General features: G+C 33.9%; 3 protein-coding genes across 5 annotated transcripts; 1 reads left to right on the top strand and 2 right to left on the bottom strand.

The window, feature by feature from the left end:
* Window positions 1-1480: 1480 nt before the first annotated feature.
* LOC145052448 (uncharacterized) lies at window positions 1481-9976 on the top strand. Of its 2 annotated transcripts, none has more exons than XM_079000272.1 (9): window positions 1481-1708; window positions 3971-4345; window positions 4429-6644; window positions 6744-6859; window positions 6969-8570; window positions 8654-8702; window positions 8802-9037; window positions 9129-9236; window positions 9350-9976. In XM_079000272.1, exons 2-9 carry the CDS (start codon window positions 4171-4173, stop codon window positions 9585-9587), a joined length of 4740 nt encoding a protein of 1579 aa, XP_078856398.1. In that variant the 5' UTR covers window positions 1481-1708; window positions 3971-4170; the 3' UTR covers window positions 9588-9976. The 2 variants fall into 2 exon arrangements, with proteins under 2 accessions (XP_078856398.1, XP_078856399.1); XM_079000273.1 differs by lacking the exon at window positions 1481-1708 and adding an exon at window positions 1947-2059.
* Window positions 9977-11877: 1901 nt separating this feature from the next.
* Window positions 11878-14245, bottom strand: LOC145052447 (uncharacterized). The gene is made up of 8 exons (XM_079000271.1): window positions 13875-14245; window positions 13692-13776; window positions 13379-13420; window positions 13145-13313; window positions 13000-13052; window positions 12678-12866; window positions 12193-12239; window positions 11878-12083 (listed from the first exon to the last, which is right to left on the bottom strand). Exons 1-8 carry the CDS (start codon window positions 14111-14113, stop codon window positions 12029-12031), a joined length of 879 nt encoding a protein of 292 aa, XP_078856397.1. The 5' UTR covers window positions 14114-14245; the 3' UTR covers window positions 11878-12028.
* A 908-nt stretch (window positions 14246-15153) lies between these two features.
* Window positions 15154-17889, bottom strand: LOC145052446 (biotin carboxyl carrier protein of acetyl-CoA carboxylase, chloroplastic-like). 2 transcript variants are annotated; one of them, XM_079000270.1, is made up of 7 exons: window positions 17439-17889; window positions 16690-16743; window positions 16493-16608; window positions 16120-16426; window positions 15833-15904; window positions 15562-15627; window positions 15154-15371 (listed from the first exon to the last, which is right to left on the bottom strand). In XM_079000270.1, the coding sequence occupies exons 1-7, from the start codon at window positions 17607-17609 to the stop codon at window positions 15348-15350; spliced, it is 810 nt and encodes a 269-aa protein (XP_078856396.1). In that variant the 5' UTR covers window positions 17610-17889; the 3' UTR covers window positions 15154-15347. The 2 variants fall into 2 exon arrangements, with proteins under 2 accessions (XP_078856396.1, XP_078856395.1); XM_079000269.1 differs by having other exon boundaries at window positions 16493-16623; window positions 17439-17888.
* Window positions 17890-22601: the final 4712 nt, after the last annotated feature.

The following is a 22601-nucleotide window of genomic DNA, read 5'->3' as shown; positions in this document are numbered from 1 at the left end:
CATTGATTACGAGACGTTCTTTTTCTCTGGTATGCTCATTGTTAGATGCACTGATAAACAATCACTTAATGGCTTAGTTGGTTGTGAATGAAGACATGGTAAACACTCCACATGATTAAACCAAGTTAATTCAAATCCTACCCAAACCACAGAAGGACTGATCAGGAGAAAGGTTCGTGATGTACTACAATGTCTTCGCATATCGCGCAAAGAGCGAGCCCCTCCCCTAAATCCTCGCATAGTCGAGGGGCTGGGAAACCCATTTTATTAATATATCTTCTTCTAGCTAATAAGTTATAATTACCTCATCCAAACAAGTCATTTAAAAATATAAAACTCTCTGACCAGCTGCTGAAGCTCTACAGCTGGCGCAAACTCAACCCTGAATCTGGTCACGAAATCTGACCACGTCATAGCCTCGACGACTGGGGCTCCCAATGAGTCACCAACTGACTCCCACCAGTCTCTAGCTCTATCCCTCAGACACCCCGCAACAAAGCGGACCTTCGACCCTTCCGGGTAGAAGCTCGTCAAATACGCAGACTCAATGTCTGCGATCCATTTCCTGACAGCAATGGGGTCATTCACCATGTGAAAATCCGGCGCACCACTCCCTCTGAAGTCCTTAAAGGACAGTGAGCGCGTACCCGAAAATATGGAGCAAAAGTTTCAATGTGTACATAGAAGATTTTTTTTTTTTTTTTTTTTTTTTTTTTTTTTTTTTAAAAAAAAAAACTTGTATGCTAGAATTTATTTTCTTTATTTAAATTAAATTAAATTTAACGAAATCATCAAGTTTCAGCAACTATACCAAAACCATTATCACAACCACCATTGTCTACCATTTTCGAAAACCATGACATTCAAAATATCAATAAAAACCATGTTCAAATTCAAATAAAATTAACAAAAAACAAAAAATAAAAAACAATCTTGTACAAAACAAACCAAAAAGAGCAAATAAAAAACAACAAAACCAATTTGAAAAATAGAAATAAATAGGATTTTTTTAGAGAAACAAATTGAGAAAAATAACAAACTTTGGAAACTAAATATTAGAAATGTTTTTCAGTTGTAAAATCTTTTTTTTTTTTTTTTAAATTTTCTATAAAATAAATAAATAAATACTTTTATGTCTTTTGTCTTATTTATACAAATTTCTCATATATATTATGTTCAAGAGAAGATATAAATAATAAAAATAATATTAAAAAAAGCAAACACAATCATAACGTCTTCCGTCAATTCGTTAGGGATTAAAGTTAGTTCGGTTTAAAACAGATATGTCGATTAGAAATACCGTTCTAAAAATATATTATTTTATGATTATTTCATAAAATTAATTTGAAAAACTAAAATAAAAAAAGTCCATATTCTACCTTATTTTGTTTTTGAAATGATGTATAGATACCCTCTTTCGAATTTCTTATTAATAACAACCAGGTGAGGGAGAGGGAGAGGTGCAATCTTTCAGGCTCGATCCGAACCACACGGTTCGTACTCACCCGAACCTCCGCTTAGGTCCAGGGCCTAGGCTCTCATTCTACAGTTCGTTGAAAATTTCACACGATCACTTTATCTCTCTCTGAATCCCTCATCTTCTCGACCTCCCCCGTTTTTCTCACCGATTCAAACCCTAGTTCCGAAGTTAAAGCTCTACGAAGCTCCGATTTTCAGCTCCACCGACGTCTCTGCTTCAATGTTCTAAGTAAGTTCGTACACATCTTTTTCATTTCCCTCAAAACCCTAATTTTTTTATCATCCAAAAAGCAAAAGCCTTTAATTTTACTTTTCGATGGTAACGCCTTTGGCCTGGTATTTTCTTCTTCTTTTCTGATTAAATAAACTGTTGATTTGAATGGAATTTCGGTGTGGAAAACGTTTAGCAAATTTGATCTTCTCACTATATTGTGCAGATTTTGCGTTTTAGTAAGGAATTTTGGGTTTTAAACGTGAATATCTTCAAGGGGTTTTCTTATTTATCCATGCAATGTATGTATATTCGTGTGTTTAGCCTGATTTTTAGCTGGTTAGTTGTGGTGACGACTGTGGCGGCTTGGTTAGTATTGTTTTTCGGAGTATATGCTTGCTTAACTTGCTTTTTGTTTTGATTAACTGTTGCTATTTGTGTTATGCCATAGAGTTTTGTGTGGGTGTGTTCTTTTGATAGTACCTAACTTCATATAACCTCCTTGGTTCCAAATATGGAGCTATAATATGACTTTTGATTGAATCTTGTGAAGCGTTGTTTATTGAAAGCTTCAGCTCTTTATATACCCACTAATGCTCAGTTAGCTACACTATACCAGTGTTTCTTTATCTAAGTGTAAGAGGCAAATGAATTTGGTAACAAGCGTATATGACTGTGTGTTTTAGTTAAGAGCAATGATACCTAACCTTATAAAGCTGATATGAGCTCACTAAGGCCTACCAGAATGACCCCTAACCGCAGTCTTTGCTTTAGCAGATAGTTTGTTGCATGTCTGCACCCGTGTCTTCCATAATCAAATGTTACCAGTTCATTCAATTACTTTGAGTGTCAGATTTTAAATGTATTTTTGAACCTGACACATCATACATTGGTTTCTATTTGGTATTAAGTAATTCAGTGAAGCAGGGTCTTCTGAATTTTGAATAGTCAAAGTTGAGGAATTTGAGTCGTCATGAGTTATTTCTCACAGAAACAGTGAGGTCGCCGAGCATATTTAGTTAGTATTCACTTTCTGAAGAGGAACTTCTCTTTCAAGCTATTTGTTGGCTTTAGTATAGGATTACACACGTGAATGCTACTATTGTAAGGAACCAAGCATGTGCTATTGATGTTGTGCTAAATATTGCATGTAGATTTTTGATATCATGACCACATAATAAAATTGTCCAACATCTTACATATATTACATATAGATTACTTGAAGCACTGTATTTGGCGCCTTCAAAGATTTGACCTAGGAGAATGAGTTATGCTATTCTTAAAAGTCTTAACCAACTAGAAACTGGAGATGTATATTAATGACACCGTGATGCTAAAAAATAAGCTGCAATACATGTTAACTGTTGCTCAAGCTGATAGATTTATCGTTACTGTGGCCCTTTTCTCTTTGAGTTGGTTGTTATAACTGATGAAACTCTAACAATAAAGCTGAACCATAATCGTCAAAATCAGATATTTTGATTCATGAAACAAACAATCCAAACCCCATTGACAATCATAATCTTGCTTAGTCTGCTGTTGCCTTAGCAAACATTCTTGTATCAACGAATCATATTATATGATTCTATAATTTCGCTCTAGGTTTCTTTCCTTAGTTGTGCTGTTTTTGTGTAGTTTTATTGATACAGAACTAAATAGTGCTGAGTAACCAGACAGATATGAAGATTTTTTTTGTTAAAGTTATAACGTATTGACTATTGAGACATGACAAATAAAAGTGTATGCGGACAACAAGGACACCTAATAAAGAGCAGATGAGCATATAGTAGGAAACATTCAAGGGGGTTTCACTGCCTTTTGTCTATGTAGATTTACTTAAAACTCTTTCTTTGTTTGGACTCATGGATTCTAATAAACAACTTACTAATTAGTTGCATCTAATTTGTTTTGCAACATTATTCAACCTAGACTCAGTTCTAAAAGAGAACAATCTGAAGTTGTTGGAACTTTTGGAGCAGCTTATTTGTTTATCACCACAGGTTTTCTATAGAAGCTAATGTAGGATGATTCTAACAGTAAAGGAAACACTTAATGTGGGATAGGAGAGTCGAAAACTCGAAATTCCTTTTATAGTGCAAGCACATCCATTTCTGGTTTAAAATTTCTCTAAATTATATCTCCAGAAAACTATCTAAGGAGGTTCTGATACATTTTTGTCCACATCCAGTAATCATTTGGATTAATATCTGTTCTTGAGCATGCTGTCTTTGTATATCTATAGCTAACTGGTTATCCATAACTTGAATTTTTTGTATGCAGGATATGCCAAAAGCTTGGTTGACTTGATGGAAGTGTGACATGAGATTACTTCATATATGCTGAAAACTACACACAATTGGGACCTCAAGGGACTGGATTTGTAACCGAAGCTGGTTAGGTTTTTATATTTTGGATACTTGTTGAAGGTAAATCTACACGACACCTTGTTTTAGCCTCAAAACTTGGGGCCTGAATCATTAATGCCTGGCAACGGAGTTGGGGATAGGGTTCACAATTTCTTTGCACAAGACAACCTATCCCAGGGCCCACGTGGGGATGGGAATTGGCCTTTAAATGACAATCTGTGGGCTGGTAATCAGAAACAGTTTGGTGTCTCAGATTCGAGTCCAAGAAACTTCAATCCACAACAATCAGGTAAAACATAATTCACTCATAACTGCAAGCTTTTTGATGTTTACTTGACTTTTTATCCTCACTTTCTTTTCATGCATAAACAGAAACCGAGAGAGGACACGGAAGTCAACGTGTTGACCCTCATCTTTTCAACCTTACACAAACAAGGCCTGAGTTTGCTAAAAATTTGTCCCTCCACGAACAGTCAAACTCAAATGGCTACATGTATGGACGCCAAAACTTTCAAACACCACCAAATGAAGCAAATTTTCTGGGAGTGGAAACAGAGTATGGTCGAAACAATGTAAACCAAAGGGGCTTTCCATTCTATGAGTCACAACGGGAACCTGTTCCCGAAGAACCTCCAAAGAATCCATTTAGGTCAGAAGCTTCAGAAGCTCATAGTGGTTTTGACCTTTTTGGAGGTCAAGGTCAACATCAAATGAACAATCAATATCCAGGCTTTATGCAACCATTACAACAACAACAGCAGCAGCAGCAGCAGCCTGGATTCGGTGACATACAGCAACTTCAACATCAACTGATGCTCAGGAAGATGCAAGAGCTTCAAAGACAAGAGCTACAAAGGCAAGAGGAGCTTCAAAGACAACAACAAAACTCATTAAATCAAGCTTCTCTCTTTGCAAGACAAGCTTCCGGAAGTCACATTAATGGCACTCCAACTTCTGATTGGGCTGAGGTGGCAGTTGGTAATGCCAACACAAACTGGTTGCAGCGTGGTTCTCCGCAGGTGCAGGGTGGACTTGCGTTTTCCCCTGAACAGGGTCAACCCCAGCGGTCAATGGGTTTTGTTCATCAACAAGTTGATCAGTCCTTGTATGGAGTACCTGTGTCCAGCTCACGGGCGCCTCTAAACCAATTTCCACATCAGCAACCACAAAATCCATTTCCTGGTAACCACTATGTAATTCCAGAACAGCAAGTTGTCCCTGGTAAAAGTTTATTTGGAAACACATCTGGACAAGGGCACATTCAGCAAGTAAAAGCCTCCTCACAGAATGTAGCACAGGATCTATTTGGGCCTGTAGTAGAGGATAAATCAGCAAGTGGTGAAGCTGCTTTAGATCCTGATGAGGAGAAGATCTTATTTGGTTCAGATGATACTAACATTTGGGAAGCTTTTGGTACTAGTAAAAACACAGGTGGAGGTGTCTCTAGTTTATTGGATGATAATAATGAGTTTGCAAGTGGTTTGCCTTCTTCTCTTCAGAGTGGTAGCTGGAGTGCTCTGATGCAATCTGCAGTAGCAGAAACGGTTAGCAGTGGTGCAGGTGTACAGGAAGAATGGCCTGATTTGAATTTTCAGAATCCTGAAGTTCCATTGGTCAAACAGAATGATATGAACGTGCCTAATCCTGGATCTGTTCCTCTCTCTGATGGTGGCAATATGAACAATAAGCATCGTGGAAACATGGGGTTTAAGAACAATCCATATGAGAACGATGAGAGATTAAATATGAATCATTCTAAACAGATGAATCAAAATACTTCAGGAGGAAGCAATTGGTTAAACCGTGGAGCTCAAGAAAGCCGGCTATATGAAAGCTCTCAGCAGCAGCAGCCAAATACCAAACAAAATCATTGGAATGCGAATGAGTCTGCTCCTCCACCTTCTAACACTGGTTTCAATATCAATGAGGATAACAGTTCACTGCAGCAATCTCATCAGAGCAATGATTGGAAGAGAGTAATGCAGAATGGAATGGGTCAAGGACAAGGTGAGGGTATATCTGGTATTAATTCCCGTGTTCATCCCAATGTTAACAGGGAGACTGTAAACAGAGGAGGTCTTGCTCCAAATTTAGGCAGCAACCAATTTTCTCCAAACAACAATCAACTTAATTACTGGAAACATGTTGATTCTAAATCTAGAGGAAGTGAGAACTCAGAGAGATCACAGGGTCGGGTGAACAAGGGCCCACAAGTGTCTGAATCATCGTTTAATAGCTCTGATAAGGAAGATTTAAAGATGCATGAGAGGGAGAACTCTAATGACAGTTACAGGTCAAGTTCATCTCACCTTCCTAATGCTCTTGGCCAAAGGGAGACTTTTTCATCAGATGCTGGTGACTCGAGATCAAAACAAAGTTTATCTAATCAGGGTAACCGAAAGCCTTCAGCTCAAAGAAAGTTTCAGTATCATCCAATGGGAAACTTAGATGAAGATGTTGGAATGCCCTATGGAAGAACACAAGCTGCCAATACAAAGGGCATCCCCCTTCAGCATTCTCAAGGAAATTTTGGACATGCCAAAATTGGTGGTCAAGGTCAACCCACTAAAGTTTTTGAAGTGGGAAAGGTGGTTTTTTGTATATATTCATACCTAATATTTCTCTCTCATGTGATATTTTCTAGTTAGATATGAACACTGTTTTTTTTTTTTTTTTTTTTCTTTCAGGAGCTTGAAGGAGTCCCAAAAGGGTTACATGATATGCGCTTCAAGGGTATGATTCCTGGTCATGTGCCTGATCTTTTTGCTCCTCATGACAGATCAGATAAGGCATCTCAACCTAGGTATACTATTTGAGTCGCGGGTCTCTTTTTTCTTGATTTACTATAATAAAAAAGAAAGTACATGATCTTATAATGTCATTTTGATGGCTTTTGTTATTAAATTTAACAGTCAAAATATGCTGGAGCTTCTTCACAAGGTGGATCAATCAAGAGACCGTGGAATTGCAAGGCAAATGAACTCATTAGAACGCAATTTGTCATCTGAGATCCCTGAACCAGAAAATTCTGATGGATCTTTTGGAGGCCACCAAAGAAGTCAGTCATCCAACTCTCAGGGGATTGGTTTACAACTCGGACCTCCATCACAGAGGGCTATGCAGACCATTAAACCTAATTCTTTGAGTCAGGCCCAGGCCCAGGCCCAGGCCCAGGCTCAGGCCCAAGCTCAGGCTCAGGCTCAGGCTCAGGCTCAGGCTAATTCAAGAGGTAAGGGTCATGTGAATTTGTCCCCTTTTCCTCCTTTCCAAGAAGCATCACGTGGAGAATTCAAAAATGATAGAACAAGTATCTCGGGACAAAGTGCAAGTGAAAGCTCAGGGGGGCATAAGATGGGAACCAACTTCTCTGCAGCTCTGGGTACTGATTTTCCAAATTCAAGAAATCAGTTTCAAAACCAGACAAGGGGCACAAATCATTCTGGCAATGAAGGGCATCATCATACTCCTCAAATCAGGCAAGCAGATGAAGCCACCCGTGTCAGATCACTTAACTCGGGTCTTTATGAAAACTCTGCTTCACAGCCTTCAACAGGGGAGAAAGAGAAAGAGAAAGAGAAAGAGAAAGAGAAATTCCCTGCTGCTGCTGCTGCTGCTCAGCCTCGTGGAAACTCTCAACAAACTGCATTCCCAAAAATGTTGCCCAATGCATGGGCCAATATCCCAACTCAACAACTTTTTTCAGCAGCCCAAGCTCGCAAAGCCCAAGCCCAAGCCCAAGCCCAAGGCCAATCAAATCTTTCCACATTGCACCCGTTAAATATAGTGGAATCGACATCTTCAGGTCAGCAGAATGTAGAGGAACAAAAGCAGCCAACAAAAGAATCCCCATCTGAAAAGGAAACGACAGATGTCAATGAGTCATCATCTCTTAACCCTACTGCATCTCAGAGGGATATTGAAGCTTTTGGTCGTTCTCTTAAACCAAATACTCTTTATTCTTTACCAAACCAAACGAAGGCTATGGACAATGACCAAAATACCCTCATATCAAAGAGACCGAAAGACGACAGTGGTCAGCATGTAGCTCCATGGTCAGGGCAACCAACAGTCCAAGATTCTGAGATTCCTGCAAAAGAAGTAGCATCTGCATCTGCATCTGATCAAAACGGGTCTCAAAGCATCCTTCCTGGTGTCAAAATTGAACACTCTCATGTAAATCCCCAAATGGCTCCATCCTGGTTTGATCAATACGGAACAGTGCTGAAAAGTGGTCAAATGATGTCACAAAGACCTGATGTTGTAAAGAGTATGGAGGCACATGATAAGGAACAAACAAGTGCTGCAGCTGATCCCAGTCAGGCTGTCATTATCTCAAAACCCTTGATTCCTTCATCTTTTACACCCGAGCAATTTGCCTCCCCTCCATTGCAAACAAACATCAGTGTTCAAAATTCGGTTGCTTTGAGATCAAAGAAGCGCAAGTACTCTACACCTGAACTTCATCCTTGGCTCAAGGAGGTTTCAGGGGCTTCTAAAAGTCATCAAGACATATGGTACGTGTCAAAAGGGCATTCACGTCTTTCCTCTTTCATACAAGATTGTTTTCTTAACCTGTTTTTGATTTCTTTGATTGCAGTACTGCTTCAATGGAATGGTGTGGAGCAGCGAATCGGTTGATGGAAAAGGCGTGCTTTTTTTTTTTTTTTTTTTTTAATTTCTTTTGACTACTTGTATATATATTTTTTCTTTTGTAGTTTCTAATAATAAGTATATGGTGGTGACAGGTGGAAGATGATGGTGAAGTGATTGAAGAGGTGCCAAGACAAAAGAGACGTATTATCTTATCAACACAGCTGATGCAGCAACTGTTTCCTCCTCCCCCAGCCACTATTCTGTCAACTGATGCTACTTTGAGTTATGAGAGTGTGGCTTTTTATGCGGCTCGAAAGGCTTTAGGAACTGCATGCAATTTAGTATCATCCGGAACAAGTTGTAATGATTCTCATGGTGGATCAAATTCGTAAGAAAGATCCTTGAGATGTTTTTTAAATCATTTAAGCTTTTTGCATTCTTGTATTTATATATATTGTATATTGTTTGGGCAAATGCAGCCTCTCTGATAAAAGCAAAGAATCTGAGAAAACCGAGGATCGTCGTCTTGAAGAAGCTGTGGAAGACTGCATGAGTAAATCAAAAAGTCTAGAAAATGATTTTTCAAGGTAACTTTTTTTGATTTGCCTAAAAAAAAAGAGTAAAGTAGTGCAGTTTAGGGTTTATAATATGGTAATGGTTATGGATTATTGATGATGTTTGTTTTTGTTGTGTGTGGTAGGCTGGATAAGAGAGCATCAATCTTGGATTTAAGAGTGGAATGTCAAGATTTAGAGAAATTTAGCATCATCAATCGTTTTGCGAAATTCCATGGAAGGGGGGGACAAACGGATGCTGAAGGTTCATCATCAACTGCTGATGCAGCTGCAAATGCACCAAAACCTTCCCCTCAAAGATATGTTATTGCAGTCCAATTGCCAAAGAATCTTCCGGAAAGGGTACAATGCCTCTCACTATGATGATTGATTGGTAATGGTAATTGGTAAAAACATCAAGTTGCCCTTTTGCTACCCTCATCAGTTTTCTTGCACGTAATGTGCATGTGCATTACCAAAAAGTTATGGAAAAGGCAGGTGGAGGAGAAAGTGATTAAAATAGGTTGGGCTTTAGGTTACTTACATATTCTTGAGAGAGAGAGAGAGAGAGATACAAGTGTGGGATTTCCTTTTGGGGTGGGGGTGGGGGTGGGGGGTAGATGTGGGAATGAACAGTTGAAGAAGAGCCAATTAGTTAGCAAAATTCCATTTATGAGTAGTAGATAAAATGTTCTAAATCTCAGAGGTTTAATGAATGAATGGATCAAGATCAGATATGTATTTTATGGGAATTTGTTGTCTGTTTCTGTTTCTGTTTCTGTTGGGTTCCCTAAATATTTTCACTCTTATTATTATCTTATTCGAAGCACACAAAAAAAAACTATGTTTATTTCGGTTCACTGTCAATCAGAAACAAAGGGTCAAATTCCAGTAAGCAAAATGCATCACTTCACAACGTTATAAGATGTTTTTTGGCCATTAAAGATTGTTCAGGGGTTTAACATGACATTTTATTAATATATTTCAATTGCTCATTGACCCTACAGTTTTTGTTATTTTGAATCAGCTCTGGTTTATATCGGTTCCAACTAGTAAAAATGGTTTATACGGTTTGAATATTTGGACCTTGTACGTTTTGCTGGCTTATAGTTGCTTAGAATTTTTAATCCCAACCCAAATCAAACTGTTCGTTTTTTATCAAGGTTATGTCCTTTTTTTTTTTGGATTATGATATTTGATAAATTCAACTATCAGCTTATAAGCTAACTTTTTAGCAGGCTCTTTAGACTAGAGTTTACGAAGCTTTTTAAAATTCTCCTAGACATTATTTCTTAATTATTTAGATAGTTTTGTAACTTGTTTATTATCATAAATTTACATCTTAGATTTATGTTGCTTCAAAAGAAGCATATACTAAATTACTAATGCATGGTCATAAGTAAACTCATAAGGAGGGGTGACCTAACGTTGGCTTGGTGTACTCATCCTAAAAAATCAAATCAACACATTTTATGAATGTTTTAGTAGTTCCATGTTTTTGGAGTACTATTGAATTATCTAGTTAGCTAATCATACATTTTCTAATAATATTGAATTATTTCTTATACGAAATTCTCCCTTTTTTTAAAATGCCATTTTGTCATTTACATTTTTTTAAACTAGTTTATCAAACATCTATTTTTATTAACAAACAATTAACTTTGCAACTATTCCATCAAACATAAATTTAATATAAAATGATTACAAGAAACAACTTCCCTAATTTAAAACGGTTAACACCTCAGCATCATTACAAGTAATTTATGTTCCAAGACTGCAACTTCCATTTTGTTGCTGACGTGTACATTTCTATCATGTAGGTGTCATATAGCTAGTGCTAAATTGTTATACTGTTTTTTGGTATTAAAAAAATGGATTTCCTATGGCGCTGGTAATAAACCAGTCCCTTTCGGAACTGTGTCGTGCTCCTTGATATTGCAAAGTGCAAGGTTTGGGGGAGAGGTGAAATGCATATAACAAAAAAAGATTTTGACATAAATTATACAACCATGTTTCAATTTCCTGCTAAAAATTAACCAAATTATGCATGCATAAATTGATTAGCGATAGACTATATTGCATAAATTGGATGCATCAAGATAGTGTTACATAAACCGGCAAGAATTCCATTTTATTGCATAAACTGAAAAAAGAAGTTTAACATGGTTCTATAGATATGAATTTAACTCTCTTTAAGAAAAATGTAAAATTAGATCTCGTTTTAATCTCAATAAATGTACCAAAAAGAAAAAAAAAAAAAAAAAAAAAAAAAAAAAAAAAAAAAAAACCTACAAAAAATACAACTAACTTGGTAATATTTTCATAAAAATACAAAACTATCAACCTTCGTACTCAATCGTGTTTAAGATAAAACCAATCTAATTGCCAATTTTCAAATGTTTGTTGCTTAAAGAATGAAATTTGGCTGTATAAGAAATGATAATGTACTTTCAATATTTATGTATTATAAGTTATAGCATCCAGTTTTCATTTCTTTCGGTTACAACATCACGTTTTGAATTGTTTATATGAAAACACTGTAATTTTAAAAAATCCACAAAATTATAACATTGTATTTTTCAACTTTTCTTCTTATTATAAATATTAAAGTTTAAAAAATCTACAAAATTATAACAGTGAATATTATTGTGGTAATTGAATAGACTTGTCAAAATACACACAATAATAAAAACAAATGAATATAGTATACTATAATAAACAAATCAATGAAAATATATAACTATTTCTTGCATTAACCCTAACAAAAAAACGAGCAACATAAAAGATAGCAAAGTTTCTTTAACCTAAACAAAGGTATCAGTATCTCACACATAGTTAACATGCATGTCTTCTCCCACTTCAGAAAATATATCATCAACCCTGTATGTATGCAAACATCTTCAGATAGTGATAAACTACAGGTAATGCTATAATCAAATTAATTTACTATATTGAAATTAAAAAAAAAATGTTTTAAAAGTGTTAGTACCTGAGCGTATCTATATTGACATCAGTCAGCCAGGCTGTTAAATACACCTGCAAAATAATACAAATAAAGTTAAAAAAGATTCATATCTTCAAATGGTGTATTTGTATTTCAGTTTGAATTACAATACTTGAGCTAATGGGTTAAACACTTAATCTGGATAAAATGACTTAATGCATTAAGATACTAACACTTTACTTATTTACCCTTTCACATTAAAATTGATTAATTTTGTGCAAAAAAGTTAGAATGCAAGGATAAAACGGTCATTTGGTCTCTCACTCAGATGCACAAAACAAAAAAGATACACAACACTTTAACATTATGCATTCAGCCACTTTACCCATATAGAACTTAATGAATGGGGAAAAAAAGAAACAACCCCTTTGATTAGAGTGATATATATATATATATATATATATATATATATATATATATATATATATATATATATATATATATATATATATATATATATATATATATACCTGTAAGATATCAGAATCTGGTTGGAAATTGGGTTGTACAAAAGTTGATTCTGGAGCTTCTCTATGATCCAAGTTGCACCTACTTAAATTACCAAATTCTCCTTCATATATTTCATCCGACCAACACAGTCTTTTATTAATCGGATCTTCTTTGCTTCTAAGTGAAAGAAACTCTATCACAAGTAATCGCTGCACTTTCATGCTCAAACCATGGTAAAATCATATAAACTATATATATATATATATATATATATATATATATATATTATAACAAATGTTTGTAGAAAAAGTGAAAAACATATGTTGCATTTTCAAAATGTACCTTTAAATATAGTTCCAACTTAAACATCTCAACCATCTCCCAAGCTAATTTCTCTAGCATCATTATAAATAAATAAAATATTAGTGTTAATTTCTCTACCTTTTTTTTTTTAATGTGTATTCTACTATAGACAATAGTGACATACCAAAAGTAGATATAGGGTAAAATGTAAAGACTGGTATCCCTCCACCATCACCATTGTCATTTGTGTCTTCAGAAGTGCTAGAGAATTGTATGAAGGGGCTATTGGTTGCCCCTTTTAGGAAACATCTCATGGATGCACTTGTGTTGACCATGTTGACTACAGTAGTCACCTGTAGATCATAAATATAAAATGGGTATAATGGTGTTTAATTCTTCACTATTGAAATGCACTTACCATGTCCTTGTATGATGATATGAGTTCATCTTGATGAAGAACCTACAAGAAATGAGTGAAGATTAAAATATAATCCGATTTATAGAACACATAAAATATATGATGAATTAAGATACTGAAATGAACAGTATGCTATTAATACTAGTATATAGTATTTGTCGACAAAATTGAAACCGAAACTCGGCTCTTTGAATTTACTATAATCAGCTTCAATCTTGAATCTTTCAACCCTCATATGTCGTATTAGGTTACGATTACAAGCTCAGATGCTACAACACAACTGGAATCAATATGAAAAGATACAATTGATCACCTGTTGCTTTAATAACTTCAAGCAAGCTTTTTTCTGAATGTCAGCCATGTCACTCAAAACACCCAATTCCATATCCTTCATGTACCTGTAGCAGAAAACAACCGCAAATAAATGAAGTTCACACTAGAATTTAGAACATTCTTATTCACAGCGAAATTGCTAAGAAGGTGTTTGCGAAAATGCCTCTGAGAAAGATAAGCATTGACGAGTGAAGTGGCGTGTGATCTCGCAGTTGAAGATGAAGATATCCACTCATGTCTAAGAGAATTCAATCTAGACCATTGATTTTTCATATTTCTCTGTGCTGCTGGTCTCCATAGCCGACTTACACTTACTGAAGATGGTGAAGATTTGACTCCTGAATTCTGAGGGCTTTGGTGGGTTGATTCAGATAAAGAAAGTGAAGAAAGTCTCGATTCCATTTGAGTTATGGTTTTCGAATTCGTTCACTGGATTTCTGAAACCAAAATACAACAGTAAGAGACGATGAACAACAAAGAAGAAGACCACTGGCTGCGGCAGTGTTACAGGGCCAGGTGTTTGCACGTTCAATTTATAAGTAATATGATAGCATAGTTTTAAAAGTATAAATGAGCAAAAATCCTAAAATTTATTTTAAAAAAAATATGAATTATCGGTAAAAATGACGATTTAAGTTTAATCCCTTTTTCCCGGTTTGTCGGCTTCGGGTAAAGTCTCATTATTTTATCATAATTTATAAATAAGTCCCAAACTAATAAATTTTAGTGATGATTTGACAATTTTCTCCATTTAATTAGGATAAGATAATGAGACTTTAATGAAACCAGATAAGAAATGAAATTGATAAACCGCAAAAAATGGGTCAAATTGTCATTTTTACCGGTAATTCATAGTTTTTCGTAAAAAAACTTTAGTTTGAGATTTTTTTTCGTAAATTAAGATAAAATTTTAGGATTTTTTCGAAGATTTCTCAATACAAATCATCCAAAATAAGAATTTTGAAACCATAAAAGTTTTTCTTTTAATTTTAATTTTTTTTACTGATACCGAGTTCTTGAATATATATTTTTTTCCCGTTTATACTGTATCATCCAAAATAAGAATTTTGAAACCATAAAAGTTTTTCTTTTAATTTTAATTTTTTTTACTGATACCGAGTTCTTGAATATATATTTTTTTCCCGTTTATACTGTTATGATTGGGTATAGTGGGACAGTGGGTTAACCCTTTAAGTGGATTTTTTGTGTTCCAATTTGATCCGTTTTTCAAAACCATGAAAGTGGCCTTTTTAACATGGAATGTTATCCATAACATAAAACTGAAATTTTGCTAAGAACACATATATTTATTTTCAGCTTAAATAAATAAGACAGTTATTTTTATTTTATTTTCATACAGAAATATTAATTTGCGTAAATGTATCATAGCTTCAACACTAACACATACTTGTTATTTCATCCATGATTAAAAAAACAACGGCTTGGCTAAACAACATCCTCATTAAAAATGGTTGGTTGGTTGGTTATTTTATCTTACATGAAATGAAGTGAACAAAACCAATCTGTTACATAAATTTTGATAACAAGACCACAATAAAAATAAAAACAAAAACAGTCTAATTAATTAAGCTCGCTCAATTTATCACATGGTTGCCCTGATACTCCTCTTCAATCTTCATGGCTCAATAACAATCAGAGGCTGCAACCATTCCAACAATGCAATGCTAATTTTTAGTCATACTTTAAACTTAAACACACAAAAAATCAATCAATTCAATTTTAGGTAGTGATTAAACCATTATATTTTTTTTGACTGTTTTAAAAAAACAAAATTTCCCGTGTGTGTGTGTGTGTGTGTGAGAGAGAGAGAGAGAGAGAGAGAGAGAGACCGTATCCAGGCTAACTGGTTTTCCATCTTCAGCAACAATGTCAGCTACTGTTCCATCTTGATCAGCCTAATAACAAAATAATAGAAATTATTATTATATCTTCTAACATGCTTTAATTGGGCTGATACACATCTCATACGAGATTTTGTTATCATTTTATGTTACATTAAATATAGTTATTCCAGTTGACAACTTATCTTACAAAAAATAATTCAGTTAACATGAATAACCCAAAATGTTAAAGAAAAGAAAGTGCAACAACATTAGTTACCTCAATCTCATTCATCAATTTCATTGCCTCAATAATGCAGATAACTTGACCTTTTTTAACCTTGTCTCCAACCTGTAATACATAACATATGTTAACAAAATACCAACCTCAAATGTCAACAAATACACCATATTTTTTACTCTTTGTACCAAATATAGGCAATGTACTCTATTTTTTTTTTACATCAATAATAACAATATGCTTTTAAATCTTTCCCAACAATAACAATGTAGATACCCTAAACCCTAAACCCTAAAATTCTGAAGCATGTGAGTATGAAAAGTTACCTTGACAAAGGCAGGGGCTCCTGGTGCAGGAGAACGATAGAAGGTTCCAGCCATGGGGGATTTCAATGGAGGATGGGAGGACTTTGGCTTTGCAGGGGCAGCTGATGGTGGTGGTGGTGGTGGTGGTGATGCAGAAGGAGCGGGAGGTGGAGGTGGTAGTGATTGATACATAGCCTGTGGTTGTGGAGATTGCATCATAACCATAGGAGATGCTGGAGGTGGTGCCAAAGCTTCCTTCTTTCTTATAACAACCTCACACCCCTGTTGCTTTAGCTCCAGCTCCACAATGTCTCTTGAATCCACAAGCCTGAAATACATGCATTAAATATTATACAAAACTTGTGTCTACTGTATGTAAAGTGGTTTCACATACTGAACAAGCTCTGCCACTTGATTCATGAATGCAGTAATTGTTGCATCATCAGGGATGGTGGTTTCTGATGGGGCTGTCTTTGTTGCTTTCTCTGAAGATGGTGATGAATTTGTTTCCTGAAGAGCAATGACCTTAAGAATAAAGGGTATTAGATATGGATAAAGGCAACATAGAAATGTATGCACCAATTAACTAACCTTATTAAGCTGAGCAGATACTCTCATACCATCTTTCTGGTTCTTCTTTGATGTCTACAGGTAAAAATAAGCAAATAAATCTTTCTGGATAGAGCCAAGAATTTGCAATTCAGAAAGAAAAGCCAAGATTATTATCGTGTTATATGATCAATGTAATCCCCATCATTTAATTAGTTGGTTTGTGTCGGTTTTTTGTTCTTGATTCCTTACAGGAATAAGCATAGTTTATCTTATCCTTCACCCTGATTCTTCCATCTTTAAATTGAACCAATAGTAACAGGAGGCAAACCAGCAAAATTCTTCAACAGATATCCATGGAAGAAAGAGTTCATATGCTTCATCAAACTTCCATCCTAGCATGTCTCCAACTTGGTACTGATGATTTTAGACTAGTTTTGGTCTCGGTATAGATAAATAAATAACCAATTAAGAAGAAATCATCTTACATTTACAAATTTGAATTGCAATAAAAACTTCTCGTGCTATAAGACTACTTTAATCTCGGAAAACTCAAAAGATGCCGATAACAACAAAGAAAGTCGAACTCCTAGCTAACAAATTAGCTAATCAATTGAAACATACAATGTCTAAGGACTACGCAAGCAGAGATAAAGTATCTAAAAATATGCAAAAGAAGTTCTGAAATGAACCGAATGCAATCACTTGAGCAATTAGGTAAGTCCAACATCAAGCATGTACTAATATCCTAGATTCAAGTAAATTCAGTAAGAAAAGCAAAAATCAAACACCTGAAATCCTAGTGAAGATGATCCAGCAACCAATGCACGGCTGGATTTCAAATCCGACTGGAAAAGAGCAACCGAGTTGTTGCGGTGCTTGGGACTAGGACTCTGCTTGTGATTTGGCTGAACCGCGAACAAAGCCGATGTCTTGGGCGAAGGAACAGCGAAGGACGCCATTGATGAAGGAGGACGGTAACTCCAAGTATAGGAGGTATAGAGATTCAGATCGAATCAAAGGGAGACAATGTCGGAGGAAATTTGTAGGGATTTTGTAAGGGTTTGAGGGCGGCGAAACCAGAGAATGGAAGGAGCGTCGAGTTAAATCAATGGCGATATGAACGAGGGGAGAGCGGCGTTAGATTTGTGAGTGAGCTGAACTGGACAGGTGGTGGTTAAACGAACTTCACCCACGGGAAGACTTTCACAACTCACAATTCACAATGCTCAACTTCTTCAAAATGCTTTAATTATATCTTTATACTTCTGTTCTGAGTTTTGTCTAGTTTGGAAAAACCCTTAAAAATTTGTTAAACCTTGAAAAAAAGATTAGTTTTTTAATTAGATTTATCTTTTTTTTTTTTTAATTTTAAATAAAAGTTCAATAATAAGAAAGAAGAAATAATAGATAAATCATACTTAACTTATTTATTTATCCAACTTGTACTTTTTATACTTTTTGCTAAATTGCATGTTTGGTCTATGTGATATATTATTTGTTATTAACCCTAACCTTGAAATTATATTTTAACTCTTGTCCATTTGGCGTTAAATGACTGTGAAATTATATTTTTACTATTATTTATTATTATTATTATTATTATTATTATTATTATTATTAGCTTATTGTCTTTATTTATAATAAATACATTAACTATTTTCTTCCGTTTCACTCTCATAATCATATCTCAGCCGTCCACACTCCACACACAAACACATTGTCTTCCGTATTCTACCACTAGAAACTAAAAGGGATTTGAATCTAAATCCTTTGGCCTTAATCTATTAAAAGAAAAAAAAAAATCATAGCTACAAAAAAATCCAAATAAAGAATGAATCTTTAATCAATCAAGCAACATGACAAAAGACGAGAGGGAAAACAAGAACACATACCAAATGAAGTCATGAGGATAAGCCTATAAGAAATCATTTCAATTTTAAACAAAGTCTCAATTCTAGAGATTGATTGATTCAAGAAACATAAAAAACTAACAAAAAATATGATATTGGTTATACTTGTTGGGGATTAATGTATAAAAACATACATAAAATAAAAGAAAACACACGCCATATGATAATTCCGGACATGTGTAGTGAGAGTTTTTTGAACAAGTGTTTGGTGCAAATGAGAAAACAAAAGACACATTACATATTTCTAGTCGGTCTGGAATGTCTCATTCCGGGCTCAAATATTATTTTCGTTAAAATGCCATAAAAAATGGGTCATAAACAAAAAAAAAAAAAAAGAAGAAAAGAAAAGAAAAGAAAAAAAAAAGTAGTATTTTTGTTAATATCCCTTAAGTTGTGGTGTCTTATTGACTTGTTTTATGGATATCTAAATGGGCCTGAATGAATCTAAAAGAAGCTTAGTACAAACTGGGTTCCAGGATATTAAGCCCATGTCTGAATATTTGGATATCAAGGAACTAAATGACATTTCAATGACCAAAAAACTATTTATTAATCATAGTTGTTCACTTTCGGCTTTGATGCTTACTTTTTAAGTTTAATCCCTTTTCAACTTTAAATTTATCTTAAATTTTATTTTGTCTTATGAGCTATAACTACCATCTAAATAATTGTATAACAATTAACACGTTTGTAATGTGAAAAGGATTTACCATATTTTAAGTCATAAGTTTCAAATCTGCATGTACCCATCACGTTGCATTTTTAAGTTAATTATTATTTTGGACATTTTATCACATAATGCTAACTATACGTTTGGAAAATAAAATAAAATAAAAAAATCATCCATTTTTACCAATTTAAAAACGTTACAGCTAGTTTTACTGTTGAGTCTTGATATGATGCAACGTATAAGATAAACACATCATTATCAATTATCATTAAAGGAGGCTTAAATTCTATGTTATTTTGCACAAAATATGAATCTTAAGGTTAAGGTTATAACTTATTTAGAAGGTAAACACTTATTATAGAGCCTAGATTCTATCTACTTGAAGTGTTTGTGCATGATTTACTCATTTCCCCAAAAGGTACACATTTTATTTGACATGTAACTTAATAAAAAAAATATTAAATAACCTCATACTCTTTAATCGTCCTATCACTTTTAAATAGTAATAAATATAATAAAAAATTATTAATTTTTTTAATTATTAAATATGACAGATAACATAATTTTAAGTATGTAAGAATGTGGTAGAAAGAAAAAAAAAAATAAGAGGTATCTCCTTAATAAAATATTGAATTTTTTGGTAAACATATAGTCTTTTCTTCTAAAAGGATAAAATTAGTAAAGAAAACCAATTGATCAAAGATATATATAAAAACTCAAAGTAGTGTTTATGAAATCAAGAACACACAATGTATAGATATAGGAATTCAATAATATTATTCAGTTGTTAGACGCTATAAAAAAATGTTCTTTTATAAGGAAAGTTGCTACGACTAAAATTTATAAAATTCAAAGGAAATTATAAATAAATGAAAATCATAGCATAATATGATAATATATTATGTAATTGACAAAAAAATCATTGAAATTATGTAAATGAACTACTGAACATATATAAATGATAAAATTTAAAAACAATGAATTCAGATCCTAAATAAAAGATATTTGTGTTCCACAATTCATTTATATTAAAGATGTTGCAAATAAAAACACCATATTAAATTTCCTTGCAAAAAGTGTAATATTAACAGCATTTAATATAAAATACTCAAAAAAATTACAAGGTTGATAAATCATAGAGGTTCTAGCCATTGTTAATGAAAGTTTTCCCTGTCAATACAATATTGCATTCCACCAATATACAATACAACATATGGAAATATGATTGTGGGCAAAATATAGATAGGCCATACAATTACCAAAAAATACAAATATAAATTACAATGCACATATAATTATACAACTAACATCTCCCCCGCAATTAGAACGGGAGATCTTGGACGTTCAGACTGGATCTGAAGTCAAGGAACAATGTGGAAGATTGCCCTTTGGTGAAGACATCAACATACTGAGACGCAGACGGGACATGAAGAACACGAATCTGACCCATAGCGATTTTGTCTCGCACAAAGTGAATATCTATCTCTATATGTTATGTGCATTGATGCTGAATCAGATTGGTAGACAAATACACAAGTGTGGAAAGAGCTATGATTGTGGGCAAAATATAGAAGGGCCACACAAATACCAAAAATAAAAAGATAAATTACAATGCACAAATAATTATACATCTAACAGTCATGATTTTTATTAATTTTAAAAGTCATTCAAACGTGTAAGCTTTTAATTTTTATTTTAAATAAAAAACTTATAATTCAAAATTAATCTATACATGTTTTTTTTTAGGTTTTGATTTTTATCTAATTTTTCACTTTTAAAAGCTACCAACTACTTTCAGTTTTGTATAAATAAAACTATAATTTTTAGCTTACAAATATTAACTAATTTTGTCAAACACCTATACTTTTTCATTTTCGGTTTTTATCCCAACTCAATTGCTATTTTTTTATCAGAGTTTCCTAATCATTGACAATTTTGATATATGAAGAAATTGTCTTTGGTTCTTCCTTATCAAGTTGTATTGCATTTTAATTTTATATGATAAATTATTGACAATATTTATGTTTTATGTTTTTATGTTTAAAAAAATACAACCCAAATACACCTGCAAAATTTATAGACCACGATTATGATTCAAACTTATTTAATACCGTAAAGACCAACATGCCACCATAATTAATGAGAGTCGGTTTGTTTGAACACAACCTAGGTGCATGTAGGAGAGGTAGATGTATTTATTTTTGTTAGAAATTAGATATTCTTTTCTATTTTTTCTATCCATATTTCTACTAATTAATTAAAATTATGTTTGATGTACTGGCTGAAAAACTAATAGTTAGTAAGGATGAACGTGAGATGGAACCAGTACCATTTCTGATTTTTCAAAAACCGAATTTCATTGTAGTTCAATCCCGAGTACATAATCAAGTCAATATTACCAGTATCGGTACTAAAAATGGTACCGGTTTTCGGTACTAGTACCGGTACCAAAGGTACCAATATTTTCGTGATTTTATATTATCGAGTATCGTCCCATATTTTTTAAATTCGGTACATTTTGGTACCGGTTCTGGTACGATACAGGTACCAGATCAGGATTTTGGTACAAACTAGCAAACTGCTTATCTTTAGTTGTTAGATTATAAGTCAGCCGATAAAAAATGATGATTGGTAAAACCTAGTTAAAATATATAAAAACGAATTAAAAAGACATTTAGAATAATATGTTTTTTGTCGTTCAAATAAAAAAATAATATGTTTTTATAATTAATTAAAAATATATTTGGAAAAAAATTTGTAACACCCAGTTTTGAAAGTGCTTCGTTGCTAAGGGTTGCAGTCCAATCATCGGTTGTCATAAATGTTAGGGCTTTGGGAAATGAAGGATTTGGCCCATTTCGGATGTGGGTGTTATGGTATATGTCACACCTCCAAACCGGAACGGCGGACACGTTCGGGGGTGGAGGACGTCATGTAATGTATCACAACAATTGCATCATAGTAATCAAAGTAAACACAACCATTACATTAAGATATGAATATATACATCTGTTTGATTCATTGTTTGTGTACATCAAAAGTAGCAAAATATAAAGACATGACTCTATATGCTTCGTCTTCTCAAAAGTCGGCGGAATTACATGTCTACTGATTTCCTATGAATACAAACGATTTTGAAAGAGTATCAACATAAAGCTGGTGAGTTCATAAAATGTTTTTTGTAATGAATACCTGTCAATGAATTTGTAGAATGTATGTATGTTTCCCAAGAAAATCCAATATTTTCTAGCATATATGTTCGTTATTGTATTTTGTTTGAAAACTCTGGCTACCACCAGTAAGTATAGTAGTTTTATTATTTAAAACAAAATCATGTATTGTATCCCTGGAATCCTCCAGTGTAATGTAAG

The sequence above is a fragment of the Lactuca serriola genome, chromosome 5, assembly GCF_051521515.1.
Source record: "Lactuca serriola cultivar US96UC23 chromosome 5, Lser_US96UC23_V15, whole genome shotgun sequence".
Classification (NCBI taxonomy): domain Eukaryota; kingdom Viridiplantae; phylum Streptophyta; class Magnoliopsida; order Asterales; family Asteraceae; genus Lactuca; species Lactuca serriola.
This window is presented reverse-complemented; position numbering and strand designations above follow the sequence as displayed.

What these genes read in the sequence shown, in the direction of transcription:
- LOC145052447 (XM_079000271.1), bottom strand. Translation starts at nt 14,113, where the DNA reads ATGGAATCGAGACTTTCTTCACTTTCTTTATCTGAATCAACCCACCAA. An exon ending in TTACCCTATATCTACTTTTG is followed by an intron (nt 13,053 to 13,144) that starts GTATGTCACTAT and finishes TAATGATGCTAG; the next exon opens with AGAAATTAGCTTGGGAGATG. An exon ending in GTCAATATAGATACGCTCAG is followed by an intron (nt 12,084 to 12,192) that starts GTACTAACACTT and finishes GCATACATACAG; the next exon opens with GGTTGATGATATATTTTCTG.
- LOC145052448 (XM_079000272.1), top strand. Translation starts at nt 4,171, where the DNA reads ATGCCTGGCAACGGAGTTGGGGATAGGGTTCACAATTTCTTTGCACAA. An exon ending in GATAAGGCATCTCAACCTAG is followed by an intron (nt 6,860 to 6,968) that starts GTATACTATTTG and finishes TAAATTTAACAG; the next exon opens with TCAAAATATGCTGGAGCTTC. An exon ending in CGAATCGGTTGATGGAAAAG is followed by an intron (nt 8,703 to 8,801) that starts GCGTGCTTTTTT and finishes TGGTGGTGACAG; the next exon opens with GTGGAAGATGATGGTGAAGT.
- LOC145052446 (XM_079000269.1), bottom strand. Translation starts at nt 17,609, where the DNA reads ATGGCGTCCTTCGCTGTTCCTTCGCCCAAGACATCGGCTTTGTTCGCG. An exon ending in TATCTGCTCAGCTTAATAAG is followed by an intron (nt 16,624 to 16,689) that starts GTTAGTTAATTG and finishes TTTATTCTTAAG; the next exon opens with GTCATTGCTCTTCAGGAAAC. An exon ending in CAAGTGGCAGAGCTTGTTCA is followed by an intron (nt 16,427 to 16,492) that starts GTATGTGAAACC and finishes CATGTATTTCAG; the next exon opens with GCTTGTGGATTCAAGAGACA.